General features: G+C 64.5%; 1 protein-coding gene across 4 annotated transcripts in view; it reads right to left on the bottom strand.

Annotated features, from left to right (window-relative positions):
- The window catches only part of TRIOBP (TRIO and F-actin binding protein), a 54470-nt gene that overhangs the window by 16879 nt on the left and 20001 nt on the right, over nucleotides 1–17590 (bottom strand). For 2 of the 4 annotated variants that reach the window (XM_051841127.2, XM_051841125.2), the window contains exons 6-9: nucleotides 13873–13987; nucleotides 12342–13361; nucleotides 9923–10000; nucleotides 7275–7412 (exon numbers count right to left, since the gene is read on the bottom strand). In XM_051841127.2, the coding sequence (XP_051697087.1) occupies nucleotides 7275–7412; nucleotides 9923–10000; nucleotides 12342–13361; nucleotides 13873–13987 (1351 nt within the window). Of the gene's footprint in view, nucleotides 1–3656; nucleotides 3850–7274; nucleotides 7413–9922; nucleotides 10001–12341; nucleotides 13362–13872; nucleotides 13988–17590 lie in introns of those variants that run through there. The other 2 variants (XM_051841129.2, XM_051841128.2) reach the window with 2 other exon arrangements.

The following is a 17590-nucleotide window of genomic DNA, read 5'->3' as shown; positions in this document are numbered from 1 at the left end:
AGGAACCATCCAAGGCCATGGTCAGGGGCCTCATCAAGCTGGCAGCCCCACCCCGTTCAGCGGCATCATAGCCCCGCCCTGCATACCTGAGGGCGGGGCCGCAGGCTCTGCTCAGAACCAGGAAACCCTGGGGCTGCGAGTCCAGTCTGCTCTCTGTTCTGCCCACCTGTCTCCCATCTGTGAGGCTGCACAGGGTGGTCCTGCTCCCGGCAGCCCTCAGGGAGAGCCCGCTGAACAGGCATCGGCCCCTCTGCCTTCCTGCCTCACCTGCACCTGGCCACGCGGAACCTGGCTTCCTGGGATGGGCCCGTGGAGCCCGGGCTGACCCGGGGCAGAGCCCCTGGAAGGCCAGTGAGACTGGGCCAGGGGCTCTGCAGCAGGAACAACAGGCTGGGACCCTCCGGAGTCCCACCCCCTCTCTGAGCGCTGCCTCACTGACGGGGGGAGGGTCCTGTCCCCTCCCCAGCTTCCCAAGAGGGTACAGAGGGCTGATACCCCGTCAGAGGGTGGCGCAGACCTGGCACCGGCTAGGCACCCCACCCAGGTGCGCCACAGCACCGCAGCCTCGGGGAGCGAGCTCACCCGTGTCTCCTGCGGCCCTCCACGCACGGCCCCTCAGCTCCTCCCTCTGAGCAGCACCCACAGCCCTCTTCCCTGACCTCGCCCCCCCCCCCTCCCCGAGCACACTTGGCCAGGGGGACCGGCTCCGGCCTGGCTCCGGCCGGCACGGCAGCCTCCCCCTGCCCTTCCAGCTGGGGCCCAGGTTTTTGCCATCACAGCCCTCCTGGCCCCCAGCACGCGGGGACGCTGACCTGTCACCCCTGCCTGTGTCCTGGGCCTGAATTACTGGGCTCCCTCCCACTCGGCTGGCCAGACAGGCCCTACTCCCCGTAAGAGCCGGGTTAATCACCACCTGAGTCCCTTTCCCCATGCTCAGCACATGGCGCCCGCCCACAGGCCTCTGCGGTGCCAGGAGGCCACTCACTCGGCCCTCACAGGCTGGACCGGAGCAGCTCCCGGTTGGGACAGGGACACTCATTGTCACCCCAGGGCGGAGCGGAGCGCAGATGGCAGGGGTGGGGTGGGGGGAGGCCCGCTCAGGAAGTGTTTGTAGGTTTTCTGTTTTGTTTGTAAGCATCAGGCGCTGTGCTGGGCGGGCAGATCACCTGTGGGCAAGGGCAGTGGCTCCTGCCCGGGTGGGTCTCGGAGAGACAGACAGCAAACAAGGGTCAAGTATATAATTTGGGGAACGAGGCGCCGGGCAAAGCTGAGCCAGGGCTAAGGCAAGAGCAGGTGGGAGAGGGTCCTGACTCCAGACGCAGCCCCACATCGCCCGCCCCCGAGGCTCTGGGCATTTACCACCACCCCACCACCCCCAGCGCCTGTGCTGCCAGCAGATGGGGGCCCGGGAGAGGAAGAGGGGGTGAGGAAGGAACCAGCTTGGAGCAGCCAGGGGAAACCCAGCAGGCCTCGGCTCTGCCCTGAGATCTGCCACGGCTCCCACTGCCCCTGACCAGAGCCCACGCTGGGGGCCCGCCCCTGACCACTCCGACGACATGGCCACCAGCGCCGTCCACGGGGCTCCCTCTTCTGAAGCCCTGCCCTCCCCCAGAGCCAGTCCTAGTCCCAGGAGGACACCTCCAGCCAGAACCCTCTAGACGGCCAGCAAGGCGCTGTGTCTCCTGCAGCTGTGCTGGCCCCACTGTGTCCCCTCGCCCAGCCTCACCCCAGCCCCGCCTGTGCTGGCCCCGCTGCGTCCCCTCGCCCAGCCTCACCCCAGCCCTGTGCTGGCCTCGCTGAGTCCCCTCGCCCAGCCTCACCCCAGCCCTGTGCTGGCCCTGCTGCGTCCCCTCGCCCAGCCTCACCCCGGCCCCGCCTGTGCTGGCCCTGCTGAGTCCCCTTGCCCAGCCTCACCCCAGCCCTGTGCTGGCCCCGCTGAGTCCCCTCGCCCAGCCTCACCCCGGCCCCGCCTGTGCTGGCCCCGCTGAGTCCCCTCGCCCAGCCTCACCCCAGCCCTGTGCTGGCCCCGCTGAGTCCCCTCGCCCAGCCTCACCCCGGCCCCGCCTGTGCTGGCCCCGCTGAGTCCCCTCGCCCAGCCTCACCCCAGCCCTGTGCTGGCCCCGCTGAGTCCCCTCGCCCAGCCTCACCCCAGCCCTGTGCTGGCCCCGCTGAGTCCCCTCGCCCAGCCTCACCCCGGCCCCGCCTGTGCTGGCCCCGCTGAGTCCCCTCGCCCAGCCTCACCCCAGCCTGTGCTGGCCCCGCTGCATCCCCTCGCCCAGCCTCACCCCGGCCCTGCCTGTGCTGGCCCCGCTGCACCCCGGCACACTTCTGGCTCCCAGGGAGGAAACCTGGGGCGGCCCGGAGGCTCACCAGGCACCAGCAGCATCCCAGGGGCACGGCGCGCCCTCACTCCCCCACACCTCCGTGTCTGCATCTCTCAGGTGGGGGCACTACCACCAGCTTTGAGGGACTCAGTCCAGTGCCCACCGCGAAAGCACCCAGATGAGGGCCTGGCAGGCACCCGCCCCAGGACACTGACTCAGCTCCTCCCCCCACACCCCCCTCTGCTCCCGGACAGCGAGGGGAGGCTGCTGACGACAGGAAAGGCCAGCAGGGAGGTGGCAGGATGTGCGGAGGCCGAGGAAGTCCAGGCGGCAGCAGCCAGGTCATCACATTCACAGGGGCCGGGGCTCCGCCTGCCACGCCCCCCAGCGACCCAGCCCACCCCTCAGCGCGGCACTGACGCGCGCATGCGCAAACACACCCCCTCCGCATCGCCCCCAACCTCACGGGGCAAGCGGGCTGTCAGGGCCTCCCTAAGGCCCGGGGCATAAGTCAAGAGCGGCCCCACCCCTCCCTCCCACAATATCATGGTGGTCAGACGGTTCCGGAACGGGGACCCCTGCTTCCTTTAACTGGAGTGAACTCAGACGGCGCACCGACCCCCCCCGCCCCCGCCAGGCATCAGTTTACCCAGTTGTGCAATGGACACAGTGCATTCAGCTGTGCGCCTCGCTGTGGCAACTGAGACGCGGATACTGACCAGACTTGGGGAGAGCTCACCCGCCCAGGGAAAGCACTGGCCCCTCACCCGCCGGCTCGCCCCACCCAGGTGGCGGAGAAACGGGTATCCCGCCGCTTCGGGCGCCCGAGGAGGGGCTCCGGGACCTTGGGTGGGGCGGGCCGGCTCCTTCTCACCCCGCCCACGCCGGCCAGCGCCCGCACGGCAGGCCAGCCTGCCCGGCCGGCTCAGCGCCACCGCGCAAACCGCCAGGGACACCAGACCCGGTCCACCTCCGCGGCTTCCGCAGCCCGGAGCCCTGGCCGCCCGCGGCAGCGCGGGGCAGCGGGTCTTCGGCTAGGAGGCTGGGGGCGGGGCGGGAAGGGCCGCCCGAATCCGTCCGTGACGGCCCCGCAACAGTGAGGAGGGGGTGCCCGGGCCGGACGGTGCCCAGCTCCTCGGGGTCGCCTGGGCCCCTGGCGGTGAGGAAGCGAGCGAAGGTGTGGAGGCGGCTGGGGAATGCGAGGCGGGTCCGGCCGTCCCGTGCCTCTGGGGTCGCCCTGTCGCCTCCGGAGAGTGAGGCGGGGGCTCCCCCTCGGGCCGTCGCCCCCATCCCGGCTCAGGTCGCGGAGGGGCTGCCCCGAGGGGCACTCACCGTCATGGCGGCGCCCAGGGGCGGCGGGAGCAGCAGGCAGGAAGGCGGAGGGGGCTCTCGGGCCGGGCTCCGCGGCGCGGGGGTCGCGCCGCCGCCGCCCCTCTCGGCTACCCGCCGCCGCTCCTCCGGTCCTTCGCTTCCCCGGCGCTGCCCCAGCCCCTTCCATCCGCCCATAAAACTTTTTTTTTTTTTTTTCAAACTTCCTGGGAGGACCCGGGCGGGCCAATGGGTGGCGGGGAAGCCGGGACAAACAGCGGCGGGGGCCGCGGCGGGCCAATGAGAACGCCGGATGGGCCCAGGGGCGGGGCCTGCCGCGACGGGCCGGGCCGGGCGCGCGCCGCGGCCAGGGCGGGCGGATGGGGGCGGAGGGAGGCGAGGGCGGCGGCGGCCGGAGGGCGGGCGCGCTGGGAGGAAGGAAGGGCTCCGCGCGCAGGTGACTCCGTCCGGCCGGGGCGCGGGGGTGAGGGGCGGGAGGCCGGGCGTGGCCCTCTCGTGGCTCCGCCCCCGCCCCGCCCCCGCCGGCCTGTCGGAACTCAAGGGCCGGTTGATGGGGTCGTGGGCGAAGCTCGCAGCCCCCACGACCCCGCGGGTTGCACTCCCTAGCGGTGCAGCCGGCTTTCGTCCTCACCGCAGACCTGAGGGAGAGGGGCCTTGTCCTGATTTTACTAATGTGAAAACAGGGGCCCAGAGAGGCGAGCCCACCGGCCCGAGGCCACACAGTGAGAAGAGGTAGCTTTCCCCGCAAAGACGCCGCGCCCAAAGCCAGTTCTTGGATGGCAGCGCCTTGCCCCTGCCCCCTCCTCACAAGCAGGTGCTGGGTGTGTGTGGTCTACCTGTCACTCATATCCCCGGAAGTTCCTGGCCATTCGCTCTTAGCCTGCAGGAGCTCAGATGAGAGGGACCTTGGTGGAACTGTTGCTGAACGCACGTGGTAACCTCTGTGGCACAATGACTCAAACCTAGTTACCTTAGGCAAGGTTACTTCCAGTCTTTGTGCCCCCATTCCGCCCTCCAGAAAATGGGGGTGATGCTGGAACCTCGAATAAGTGGGAATTGAAGAAAAGCCGCTGGAACAACCTCTTTCTCCCCTGGCAGTTCTGTTGGGTGGGGGCCGGGAGCCTGGAGCAATGTGCCATTTCAATGAGTCGGCCACCTTGGTTTGGGGTCAAAACTATTATAATTACTCTCCCCACTTCTCAGATGGAGAAGTGGAGGCGCAGGGAGCTGATGTTCTCCTCCACTGGGCGTCTCTCCACTGGGAAGAATGAGGCCGCAGGGAAGGCCACGTGAGTCCAGAAACTGGCCACTGGCAGCCCCCGCCCACCTGCGCCTAGGCATTCAGTCCTTGGGAGGGTGACCGAGTGGACACAGACCCCACCCACCATCAAGGCACCTGCTGGGGGCCTCCCTGTCCATCATAATTTGACCCCTGCCTCCTGTCGCCTGTCACCACAAAGCCAGGGGACCCGCTCTGCATACACGGCACCGGCTACCAGGATTCTCAGGACTAGGCAGGTCCCTCGCCCTGCCTGCCTGCCGGGTCTGGGGCACTTCTCGTTCTCGGTACCCCAGAACACTGGCTCTCCCTCTCCCCTTCTTCCCCTTCCTCCTCCAAATGGTTGCTTGCCTTCGGTTCTGAGTCCAGAGGAAGCGTGCTTAGTGACTCCTCAGCCAGCGCTCCTGCACCTGACGCCTTGCACAGTGCTCCCTGCGTCTGTTCATTCCCCCACCCCCCACGCACCACACTAAAGCCACGCTGTGCTCTGAGCAGGTCCACGTTAGCGGCCCCGCCTGACCGCTCCTGTGGGCAGGCATGGAATGGTTTTTATCTCGAAGGCCAGCCCAGTGCCTGCTCAGGAAACACTGGACAGGAGAAGGAATGCACGCGCGAGGGCAGCACCCAAGACAGGGCACGGCTTCAGAAGTGAGCTGTTAAAGTGGCCGGGACCGTGCTGGGGTTAGCCAGTGCCAGCCTGAGACCAGTTTCACTACGTCAGCCCCAGGGCTGTTAGCAGCTGCCCTCAGGGACATCTCCAACTCGCCATCTTCCTCATTCCCACACCAGGGAGCGGTGCAGTCAGATGCACCAAGCCTCACTTGTCCCATCTGTCTAATGGGAACACTCACTGAAGACTCGGGGGCTGCAAGGAGGCTCAGGGAGATCAGGGCGCGTGCAGCTGGGTAGGTGGGTTTGTAAACACTTGGCTCTGAGTTCAGCCAGCATGGTTTGTCCCTTGTCCCCGTGTGACCCGGAATGAGATGTTACCCCGAGCTTCATTTCTGCACCTGTACCATGGACACTGGATCTAACGGTGCCTGGTGCTGAGGGCCACATGCAGTCAGGCAGGCCAGGCACTGAGCACGATGCTGGGCATACAGCAGGTGCACAATAGTTGCTGGCTGGGGGCCAGCTTCGTGGCGCAGTGAGTTAATCCTCTGCTTGTATCCTCAGAGGACCACCAGTGCAAGTCCCAGCTGCTCCGCATCCTATCCAGCTCCCTGCTGATGCACCTGGGAGCCCAGTGGGTGATGGCTTAAGTACTTGGGTCCCTGCACCCACTTGAGAGACCAGCATGGAGTTCCTGGCTCCTGGCGTTAGCCTGGTCCAGACCTGGCTGTTACAGCCACCTGGGGAGGGAACCAATGGATGGAAGATCTCTCCCTGTGTCTCCCTCTCTCTGTCACGCTGCTTTTCAAATAAATAAGAAAATTTTTAAAAAATGGCTGGTTACCATCATCGTCACCCCACAGCTTGCCTCCACTTACCTCCCCCTTTTCCCACTCAGGACTTCCCTGTCCCCTCCTGCCAGACCTGCTGTGTGCCTGTGACCTTCCCTTAGACAGATCAGGTCCCGCAGGAAGTGGGGAACGGGTGAGCAATTTCCTGTTTGAGTGAGGTCCCCCGGTCCCTGTGCGTCCCAAATCCCTGAGCGCCGACGGTCTCCCCACAGAGGTGGCGCAGGGGAGCTGACTGCACCCCTCCCCCCTCCAGGAAGGAGGCAGAGCAGCTCCTCACCCCTCGAGTGGCAGCGGTGCAGCCCAGGCCAGTCAGCTCACCTCCCTAGGCCTTACTCCCTGCTTCTGTGCAATGGGTGTGCCGCCTCTGGGCTGTCCAGGCCAGTGCTAGGCCCACCGGGTAGTGAGCACGAGAGGCGGCCTGTCGTGGACTCCACCGGCCAGCCAGCCCGTAGCCCCTGGAGAGGGCGAGGCCCCTTCTCCAGCTGTGCAGAGGGGGCAGGAGGGGGCAGGTCACAGCTGCCTCCCCGCCCTGCCCTGGAGGAGCCCCAGACACAGGCAGGTTACGTCACGCCAGATGTTTGTGCAACTGGCTCAGGCCCAGGTCTGAGCCACACTTCGCAATCCCAGAGTCCCTTGCAGGCCTCCTTCCCCCCACCTGGCTCCCCTCGGCCCAGGGCTGGTGAGGAGCTGCTGACTGGGAGCTTTGGCTCCCCCAGATGACTCAGTCACCCCTCACCCCTGCGAGCCCAGGCGCTCCGCCTCCACCTCTCCCTCCGTGGGGTGGGGGGCGGCATGCCTCCTCCTCAGCCCCCACACTGCCTTCTTTGCCCAAGCCACCCCTGCCCCCTCCCTCTCCGGTCCCTGCTAGAGCCAGCCTACCCTTTGCCACCTGAGGACCCCCAGAGACAGCAGGAACGGATTGAACAGCGTGGGCCGGTCCCCGGGCATCCGCCATGTGGTCACCAGTCGGCCCTTGAGGGCGCTCCCAGCCTTGCCCTCTGCTGGCCTCTCGTCTGCCTGTCAAACAGGGTCCAGTGTTGGCCCCGGGTCTCTTTGGCCAGAGGCATCCCTGGCCACAGCCTCCCCTGCCCACCGCAAAGGCCCAGGGTTCCCATCTTTCTCCCCTCCCGCAGCTGCCAAGAAAAGTGGGCCAGCACTGTGGTACAGGCGGTCATCCCATTGATTCGAGTCCCGGCTGCTCCACTTCCCATCCAGCTGCCTGCTAATGCGCCTGGCAGGCAGCAGCGATGGCCCGAGTGCTTGGGCCCCTGCACCCACATGGGAGACCAGGATGGAGTTCCTGGCTCCTGGCTTCAGCCCAGCCCAGCCCTGGTAGCTGAGGAGTGACCCAGTGGATGGAAGCTCTCTCTTTCAGTGTGTCTCTCCCTTTCTCTCTGTCACTCTGCCTTTCAAACAAATTACAAAAATCTTCTTGAGGGGCCGGTGCTGTGGTGCAGTGGGTTAACGCCCTGGCCTTTAGCGCCAACATCTCATATGGGCGCCGGTTCAAGACCCCACTGCTCCACTTCTGATCCAGCTCTCTGCTGTGGCCTGGGAAAGCAGTAGAAGATGGCCCAAGTCCTTGGGCCCATGCACCCACATGGGACACCTAGAAGAAGCTCCTGGCTCCTGGCTTTGGATCGGCACAGCTCTGGCCATTGTGGCCAAATGGAGAGTGAACCATTGGATGGAAGACCTCTCTCTCTCTCTCTCTCTCTCTCTCTCTCTCTGCCTCTCCTCTCTCTGTGTAACTCTGACTTTCGAATAAATAAATAAATCTTTTAAAAAATATTCTTGAAAAAAAAAAAATAAAACGACCTTATTAACTCGTTCACACTAGCGTGTGTTTGACTGATAGGCCGTCTAGGCTCAGCGCCCTGGGGAACCTGTGCCAGCGGGTAGGCAGTACAGAGTGCATTTGGTTCCTATGCCAAATGAGCCAGGATTTCACGCCTAAGTACAGACTTCCTATTTCTCGTGAACTAAGGACACAGAAGCCCCTCTAGGCCCATCTGGAGCCCAGGTGTCCCCAGCCCAGCCCTGCTCTTCTCACCTGGTCACCTGCCTGGCCCCCAGGGCGGTGGGTCAGTGACCACAGGCCAAGGGAAAGGAACGGATCCCAGACTTCTGCAGGCCCCCCGCCCCCCGCAGGACCCCCAGATGCCCTCCCTTTGCAGTCTTCCTTGCCTGGAAAACCAAGGCCCTGGAGAGGCAGAGGGGCTGCCCACACCACATGGGACAGCACAGGGCCACAGGGCTCTGGGGCAGGGGAGGCAGGGCAGCGTCCCCATCACAGCCCTGGTCACGCAGCACGGAGCCGCGTCCCTAGACAGCTCCACGGTGACCTGGGCTCGCCTCCCACGCCCGCCCAGGCACACAGGAGGGCTCACCAAGGCCCCTCGTCAGGGAGTGCGTGAACGAGGGCTGCTGCCCGGGAGCAGGCCCAGAGGTTTTCCGTGTTGCTGGGACGGGCCCCTTTCACGGAGACAAGAGCAGGCCCCATATTGCTGCTTCCTCTTTGTTCCCAAGACCCCGGCTCCAGGAAGTCGGAGAAACAACGAAGGAAGCACAAAGTTGTCAGAGCCCCCAGGAGGCCTGGGGGTGCCATTTCACAGATGGGAAAACTGGCTCAGCCAGCGTCTGAGCACCGCCCTGCAGGAGGCCCAGCAGGAGGTCAGGGCAGAGCCAGGCAGCAGCCTGGGCGGGGGTGGGGGATGTGGGGGCCTGCAGGGAGCGCACTGGCCCTGGGCTCTGTTCTGAGTCCAGCCTCCGGCTGGCTGTGTGGCCTGGGTGGCTGCCCTGCCTCCCTGTCCCCATCTGCACAGTGAGGGGTCGGGCAGAATCCCCCCAGCTCCGACTAGCAACAGGGCCAGACTGGGGGGCTCCCCTGCACCACGCAGAGGCTCTGCTGTCGCCCCTGGCTTCTCTGGAGGCAGCTGGGGGGTAGCAGGGAGGGAAACAGCGTGGCTTGTCCACCGTCCCCACCCCCGCCGCCCGCTGTCCCGCTGTGCTGTGCTGGGCGCTGACCTCACCCCCGGAGGCTCAGGCTGATGGGAACAGTCTGTTTGGCAGGTGGTGGGAGGGTGGGGCAGAGCCTGGGCTCCAGCCATGGCCAGGCCTCCTGTGGCCTCAGGGGGTCCCCTCCCCTGCACACATCGCTCTTGCCTGGGGTCCCTGGAGACCCTCAGCCCCAGTGCTTCTCTGCCTCCAGCTCCAGGAAGCCCCTGCCCCTCTCTCAGCCGGGCCCGGCCCTGGAGAACTGGGAGGACCTCGTTCCCAGAGCCCATCACGGGCTCTGCAGTTCGCCTGGGGGAAGGCAGCAGAGTGCTGGGCTTCTGACCCCAGGCCGGTCCGCTCGGTCCCCAGGCCACAGACAGGGCTGCCACACAGAGCAGCTCCTCCACGGCCCCACCGTGCACACAGATGACCCCGAGGCACAGCCAGCCGTGGTGCGACTCAGCCCCCCGCCCCAGCCTCATTTCCCTCCCCGCTCCCGATCCGTGCGCCCATGCCCGTGACCCCACTACCGAGTCTGCCTGCTCCTGGTCAGTCAGCGAGCCTCGGCCTCTGCTTGGTTCTGACTCCTCAGGCTCTTCGGGCTGGAACTGGAGACGGAAAGAGCACAGCTTAGCCCAGGTTATCCCCCGGGAGGCTACCCTTCCACCCGCCTCCTCATCTGCCCGCTGTCACCCATCCATCCAGCACCTCTCTAGCACCCAGCATCCGTAGATCCTCACGTCCACCCAACCAGCCAGTGCCCATTCCACACCACCCACCCTCTCCTATCCCACATCCACTGTCATTCATGCACGCACTTGCCCATCCCCCACTCAGTCACCATCCAGCCAGCATCCAACCTCCATCTACGCATCCAACATTCATTCACCGGCCAACACCTGACGTGCGCAGCCAGGCGACGTCCACCCGGCCAGTCATTCCCAGCCTCATCCCAGCTAAGCAACACCCGCCAGCCACCCACCACGCATTCATCGCCATGTGTGCCTCCATCCACCGTCCACCCAGCCCTTGTCCATCCCAGTTACCATCCGCCCCGCACCCACTGTCTGCCCATCATCCACTCACCCCCTCATCTACCCACTGACCCATCCAGTTCCCCTCTGCTGCCCGCATGCGCTCAGAAATCCACCCCCCACCCCACCCCACCCCGCCAAGAGCGAAGCCCGCTCTTTAGGTCAGGGCCTGGGAAGGCAGAGGTACAGGCACAGCCCCGCCCCCATGGCACTCTCATGTTTCTTAAGGGGAAATGGCAGCCCAGCGTGACAGATGGCGGGGAGCAAAACCGCCAAGCCTGGGGAGGGGGAGGGGGAGGGGGAGGGGGCGGGCACTGCCAGCCCGGGGGTGGGGCGCGTATCCAGGAAGGCTTCTCAGGACAGCCGACTGCGCTTGAACGACACACAGGCGTTCGGCAGGTGAAGAAGGAAGGGAACAGTGGGAACAGCATGTGCAAAGACAGGGAGGTGCGCACGCAGGGCCTGCAGCCCGAACAGGGGCGACTGGGGTGGAGGGCAGGGGAGGAGGCCTTGAGGGCCAAGCCAGGAGCAGCTGCAGCCCCAGCAGGCCCGGGCCCAGGCCTCGCTTTGCCCTTCGCTCTGAAACGCCCTCGAGGACCTGGCGCTTCTGCCCTCGCCCCCGCCCCCCCCCCCGTCACCATCTCCCAGCCTCCCAGAGACCCCGGGCCTTGGCAGGGAAGGACTCCCGCTGGTGAGTGTCCCTGTGGTGGTGAGGAAGTGCGGGCACGGGGGCCGGTGCTGTGGCGCATGGATTAATCCTCTGCCTGCAGTGCGGCATCCCGTATGGGTGCCGGTTCGAGTCCCAGCTGCTCCACTTCTGATCCAGCTCTCTGCTGTGACCTGGGAAAGCAGTAGAGGCTGGCCCAAGAGCTTGGGCCCCTGAACTCGTGTGGGAGACCCAGAAGAAGCTCCTGGCTCCTGGCTTCCGATTGGCCCAGCTCTGGCTGTTGCAGCCATTTGGGGAGTGAACCAGCAGATGGCAGACCTCTCTCTCTGTCTCTCCCTCTCACTGTCTGTAACTCTACCTCTCAAATAAATAAATACAAATCTTTTTTTTTTTTTAAAGCGCAGGTACAGCGTGGACACTGACCTCACTTCTCACAGCATATGCCTAACAAGTCCCCACCTCAGTTTTCTCATCTGTAAAAGGGGGCGACTGAGGCACACGGAACGAAGCACCTAGGGCTCTGTGCCCAGAGCTGGCACACAGTTAGCGCCGATGCCTGCAAGCCTGCGTCATCCCTGGAGGCGGTGGCACCCGACTGTGCACCAAAGAGAGGAGGATTTAGATGAGCGATCACAGCCCCCACAGCATCGCTCTAAGGGAAGCAGCAGAGAAACTGGGGCCGAGAGGGGCCAGAGCAGGGTTGGTGAGGCCACCCTGGGCTTGGGAACTTGGAATACAGGGGAAGGAGAGGACGTGCCCATGCTGGCCATGGTCCCGGGCAGGGTCAGGTGCCAGCCAGCAGACACAGCACAAGCCAGGTGTGGTGGGGCCAGCGGGGAGAAGGCCCTGCCCCCAGAGTGTCTGGCGTGAACCTCGGTGACCTGCACCGAGCAGAGCCGGGTTCCAGCCCTGCCCGGCCTCGCTGCCTGTGGCATCCTGGACAGGTGGCTTCACTGGTCTCCGTGAGTAAGGAGTGCCTGTCTCCTCGGGTTGCCATGGAGACTAAGTGGGGTGAGTACGCAGACATTCCGACGGAGGCGTGGCCACAGGAAGTGCTCATGGAAGCACAGGCCATAATCAGCCCTGTTCAGTTTGGCGGCCAGGCCAGGCTTGGTCAGCAGGGAGGGTCGGCTCTGAGCCCCGGCAGTGGTGCAGGAGCTGAGGTTACCACACAGGGGGACCTCTTGGAGGGCACTTGTGTGGGCCGGGCCGACTCTGGCTGCCCCTGGGGACCGGGGAGCTACTCACCTCCGGTGCGGGCAAGCTGGGCCTGTCCAGGTCGCTCCTGCCCCCCAGCGGGCCCGGGTGTTCCAGATCAGCCGCCACAGAGCTCTCCGGTCCACTTGTCACTTTCGTCTTTGGCCACTGGGTGGAGGTGCAGGCAGGGCCGGGCGGCTGGGTCAGACTCTGGGGCTGCTGCCCCGGGCTGTGTCCATTGACAATGGTGGCCTCTGCCCATCCTTCAGGCTGCCCAGGGGGCTCCTGTTCCGGGGCGTCCTTTGGGCCTGGAGGATCCAGCTCTGGGCCTGGGGCCTTGGCCGGGTCACCCGAGTGGCCCTCTGGGTCCTTGTGGGGCAGCCGGGCCTGCAGGAGCTGCAGGAGGCCTTCCCAGTCCAGCTGCGGGAGGCGGGCCCAGGCTCCGTCCCCAGGGGCCCGCAGGAGGCCCAGTAGGTCCCTCCAGTCGAGCTCGGGGTGATGTGGGTGCGGGCAAGTGCCCTCAGCCCCCCTGCCCGGGGCAGAGGCGACGGGCGGCGAGGACCCTGCTGGGCCTATCCAGGGCATCTCAGGGGGGCTCCCAGGCTGACCAGGTCCAGACAGCTCCTGCAGGCTGCCCCAGCCTCTCTGGGCTGGCTTCTCAGGGGGCTCCCCCCAGGCCTCCGCCTGTTCCCAGCTGGTGCCGGGCGAGCCCCCCCACATTCCCTCTGGGGCTCTGGTGGCCCCAGGGCTGAACCCCCCAAGTTCTTGCCGGGCCTCGGGGCCCAGGCCCTCTTCCTGGGTGCTCCAGCTCCTCTCCAGGCGTCCGTGAGGGCCCTGGGCCCCTGGCACCTCACCCTGACCCTGCCACCCTGCGGGAGGCTCTCGGGAGCTTGCCCGGCCACCCCCTGACCGCGGCTCCCTCTCCGAGGGCCTGGCTGCTGTCCTGGGAGGTGGCGAGGTCCCCTGGAGCCGCCGGTCCCCCTCAGGCCGTCTCTCGGGACTCCGGGGACGCGAGGGCTGCGTTCTGCTCCGCCCGGCCGGGTCTGCTTGCTTGACAGGGAGCTTGGCCGCCTGGGGACGAGGTGAGGGGTGGGTAAGGCTCCGGGCCCCGGCTGGGTGGCCGCTGTCCGCCCTAGGGTCCTGGGAAGGACGCGGCCATGCCCTCAGCAGCCTGGGCCAGAGCAGGTGGACAAGCGCGTGGGGTCTCCAGCTCTCCTGCCCAGCGTCACGTCTTCCCTCTCACCATTTCCTTCAGTTCTAGAAAGAGATCTGCAGAGAGCAGCTCACTTTCTGGGACCCCCCCCCCCGCCCCGAGATACTGATCCCAACCTGGGCTATCAGGTGCCAGAATTTCCACGCCAGCACCCGGTCCCGCGGGGGCGGGCCTGGCGCCCTGTGGGTCTCTTTAGAGAGAACCTCTGCATTCTGCCAAGAGCTCCGGCCCCGGGAGAGGGGAGAGCTGGAAGCCAGGGCGGGGGCTCTGGCCCTGTCATGGAGGACCTCCCTGCCCGGTACCTGAGAAAGGGGAAACCATGGCTGGCTGTCCCGTAGGGGTGCAGGGCCGGGCGCTGGCTGTGCTCACCTGCCTGCTGGGGGCAGGGCTGGACTGTCTCCGAAGCAGCTGACTCTGACCTTGGCTGGGCCGCTGTGACCGTCCCTCGTCTCGAGCCTGGAGGGCCCCCGGAGCCTCGGACTTCCTAGGAGCAAAGACGGCCGCTCCTCTGAGGACCCTGGGGCCGTGCCACCGCCAGCACCCAGTCCCTCCACTCCCACCCACGCTGGGAGGAGCTGTGGGGGATCCAGGGCCCCGAGCGAGGGCTGAGCGTCTTAGGGCCTCAGTTTCCCCTTCTGTGAAATGGAGATGGCGAGGAGCAGCCCCTGCTGCCTCCTGGCGCTGCTGTGAGGACGCAGCCCCGGCCACGGTGGCCCCGAATCATTCAGCACTTCCTGCCACCTACCACCCCAGAAGAAGGTCAGGCTGAGCTTTGTGGGAAGTGAGATTTATTGAGCACCTACTGTGTACCAAGTACTGTGCGCACCATCGCCTGGGGGCCCGCACGTACTGAGCTCCTCCTAAGCTGCAGTGTGCATGGCCCCGTCTCATCCCCACAGCCCGTGCGGCGGGGACAGGCGGTGAGCAGCGGTGTGGCCCCAGCTGCCCTCTTCCTGTCCTTCCTGTCCGTCTGGGATTCTCAGGCCCACGTCCTCCCCCTCCCCCAGTGCCCACTAGAAGAATCGCAGCACTGAGCCTGGGAAACTTCAAGCCATCCTAGTGGTTGGCAAAAGAGCTCTCAGGGAGATCAGAAGGAAGAAAGCCCCCCGCCCAGCACCTCCAGAAAGGCCGACGCCAACCCTCCCGGCAGAGGTCACGGCTGAGCCGCCCGGACTTCTGGGGTTGCTGCCACATCCCACAGAGACGGCCTCTAACCCGGGCAGAAAGCCTTCGGTTCCTGTTTTCTTGCTTAATAACGCAGCCGTGGTTATTAATGGTTAACGAGCTATCTCTGTGAGGGAGGAGGGCCAAACAGACCCCGGGCTCGCCCCTCCCCGCCGTGGGGAAGGGTTCACAGCCCAAGACCCAGCCGTGCCGGGAGCACTTGTTTCGGTGCTGTTTGAGGTCCTGGCTTCATCCAAACTGACAGCTGGAGCTCGGCAGGAGAAACGTGAAAAAGCCAGCCCACGGCCGGCCCAGGGGGGCCCACGCGCGGCTCTGGGCACTGGACCTGCGCTGTGGGCCTGGGGGTCAGAGTTGTGTGTGGGGGTCCCCACGGACCTTCGATGCAGGAAGTCAGGGAGCTCCCAGCAGTACCCAGCAGCTGACTCTGGGGAGCTCCCCAGACGGCCCCTGTTTCTAATCTAACTTTGGGGAAGCCCAACCCCACGGTGGGAAGCGCCTGGGGGCAGGCAGGGGGGGGTTGCAGGTGCTCTGCTCTTACAGGAGCTGGCTTGATAAGCTCACTTTGCTTCCTCCCACACGGAACACAGACACAGCAGCGGGGGCCTGGGACCCCGACGACGGAGACCCGGCCTCTCTGTTACCGAAGCAACAGCGTCCCCCCAGACCTGCTGCTCCGGAGGGCTGGCCTGGCCTGGCCGCACCAAAGATAACAAAGCAAACACGCGGCCTGCAGAAGCTTCCATGGGCCATTGAAAGCCCAAAGCCGGGAGTGCAGCAGACCACAAGAGGATGTTTTGAATTCAAGAGGCCACAGAATGCCTGCGTGATGCTAAGATAAGAGATTCCAAAGGCATCCATGGGAAAACCAAGGTCCCCCGCGCTTTGAGGAGGGGATGCTAACCCTTTAAGAAAAGGGCTCCAGGCTCACAACACCGCATGGACACAAAGTCCACCCCCGGGATGAGAAATCAGACGCTCTGGTCTGACTCCTACCCAGATGCTCAAATAGTTCTAGAAATGTCTTCCTCGCTGTGGTGTAGTGGGTGGAGCCTCTGCCTACAGGGCTGGCATCCCGTATAGGCACCAGTTCAAGTCCTGGCTGCTCCACTTCCCATCCAGGGGAAGCAGCAGAGAAGGGCCCAAGTGCTTGGGCCCCTGCACCCACATGGGAGACCTGGATGGAATTCCTGGCTCCTGGCTTCAGCCTGGCCCAACCCAGCCACCGAGGTCATTTGGGAAGTGAACCAGCGGATGAAACATCTCTCTCTCTCTCTCGGTCCCCACTCCCTGCCCTCTCCCACTCTGCTTTTCAAATAAGTAAACCTCAAAAAAAAAAAAAAAAAAGAAATTTCATCTTCAGAAAATGCGTGGCTGTCTACTTGGGAAGAGTGCCATAACAGAAGAAAATGAACTACTCAGCACAACACCCTGATGGAAGGGCAAATTCTCCACTTCAGAGAGAGTGGAAGAAGACGCACAGAAGTAATTAGAGTGCACCCATATTCCTAGTTTCTAGTCAAGGCCTTTATCTCTCTGAAAGTTGTGGGCGGGATGGGGGGCGGAGATACAGAAGGACCGTGATAAGATCCCAGCCGTCCAGCTGAGCGAGCTATCGGATGAGAGTGTGCAGGCCAAAAGTGGTACTCGAAGGCCAAAGACGCGGAGGACTTGGCAGGCGCTGGAGCCACACGGCAGGATGCTGTGGTGCCGGCTACCCCCGCGCAGCGTCACCCAAACCCACAGAGTGCGCGCCCCGTACAGCGAGCCTCGCTGGAGACGGTGGGCCCTGGGTCAGGGCGCCCGGCCCCTCCGTTTTGTTTGCGGTCAAGAGTACATGGCAACTCTCCCTACTTTCTGCTTGATTTTGCTGTGAACCTAAAAATGCTCTTAAAAATTGTGTATGAGAGAGAGAGAGAGAGAAGAGAGAGAGAGGCCGGCACCATGGTGCAGAGGATTAAGCGGCCACTTGTAATGCCGGCGTCCCACATAGACGCTGGTTGAGTCCTGGCTGCTCCACGTCCGATCCAGCTCCCTGCTAGTGCACCTGGGAAGGTAGCAGAGGACGGCCCAAATCCTTGGGCTCCTGCACCCACGTGGGAGACCCTGATGGGGTCCCAGGCTCCTGGTTGCAGCCTGGCCCAGCCCTGGTCATTGTGGTCATTTAGGGAGTAAACCAGCCAATGGAAGAGTCTCTCTCTCCTCTTCTCTCCTCTCCTGCTCTCTGTAACTCTGCTTTTCAAATAAATAAATCTTTAAAAAAGTAAAAAATAAAGAGGCCATTGAAAGAATGACAGGCATGCTGGAGACCACGAGGGTCGTCCCATGGACTTGCGATGGATCCGTTTTGCTGGAAAGGACCCAGGAAGACGGAGAGATGGAGCGCCTCGTGAAGATGCAGATCTGAGAGAGGCAGCGCCGGGGGCGGCCAAGAGGCGGAGTTCCGAGCTGAAACACCGTGCGCCTCTGTAGGACGACGGACAGCCCTAAACACAGGTCGTAGTGATGGCTGCGCAGCGTGCGAGAACTGGAAGCGGATACGGCGGTTCACAGAGACTCCAGGCTACTTGCTCTCTGTCCTCTTGACCTCTCTGGTTCTTGAAACCTCCGGGGTTGGAACCATCGCGGGGAATCTCGACCAGGGTAGGCAGAGACGTCCCCGCCCCCAGCGAGGCCTGGTGGGGCTGACCAGGGAAGCTCGCAGGACACCTGCGCCCCAGGGTGGGAGGGAGGGAGGGTGTCTTGTCCTAGGAAAGCAAACTTCACCTCTAAAAACCCTGCAGTGCTGAGTTCCTTTACTTTAGACACATGGCTCTGGCCATATGCTTAGGTCAACGCCTCTGGGGTGAGCATTTTGGCGCAGTGGTTGCGACACCACTGTCCCTGATCAGAGTGCCTGGGCTCA

Source organism: Oryctolagus cuniculus, chromosome 11 (genome assembly GCF_964237555.1).
Source record: "Oryctolagus cuniculus chromosome 11, mOryCun1.1, whole genome shotgun sequence".
In the NCBI taxonomy this organism is placed as follows: Eukaryota; Metazoa; Chordata; class Mammalia; order Lagomorpha; family Leporidae; genus Oryctolagus; species Oryctolagus cuniculus.
The sequence above is the reverse complement of the archived record's forward strand: the minus strand, read 5'-3'. Positions and strand labels throughout refer to the sequence as shown.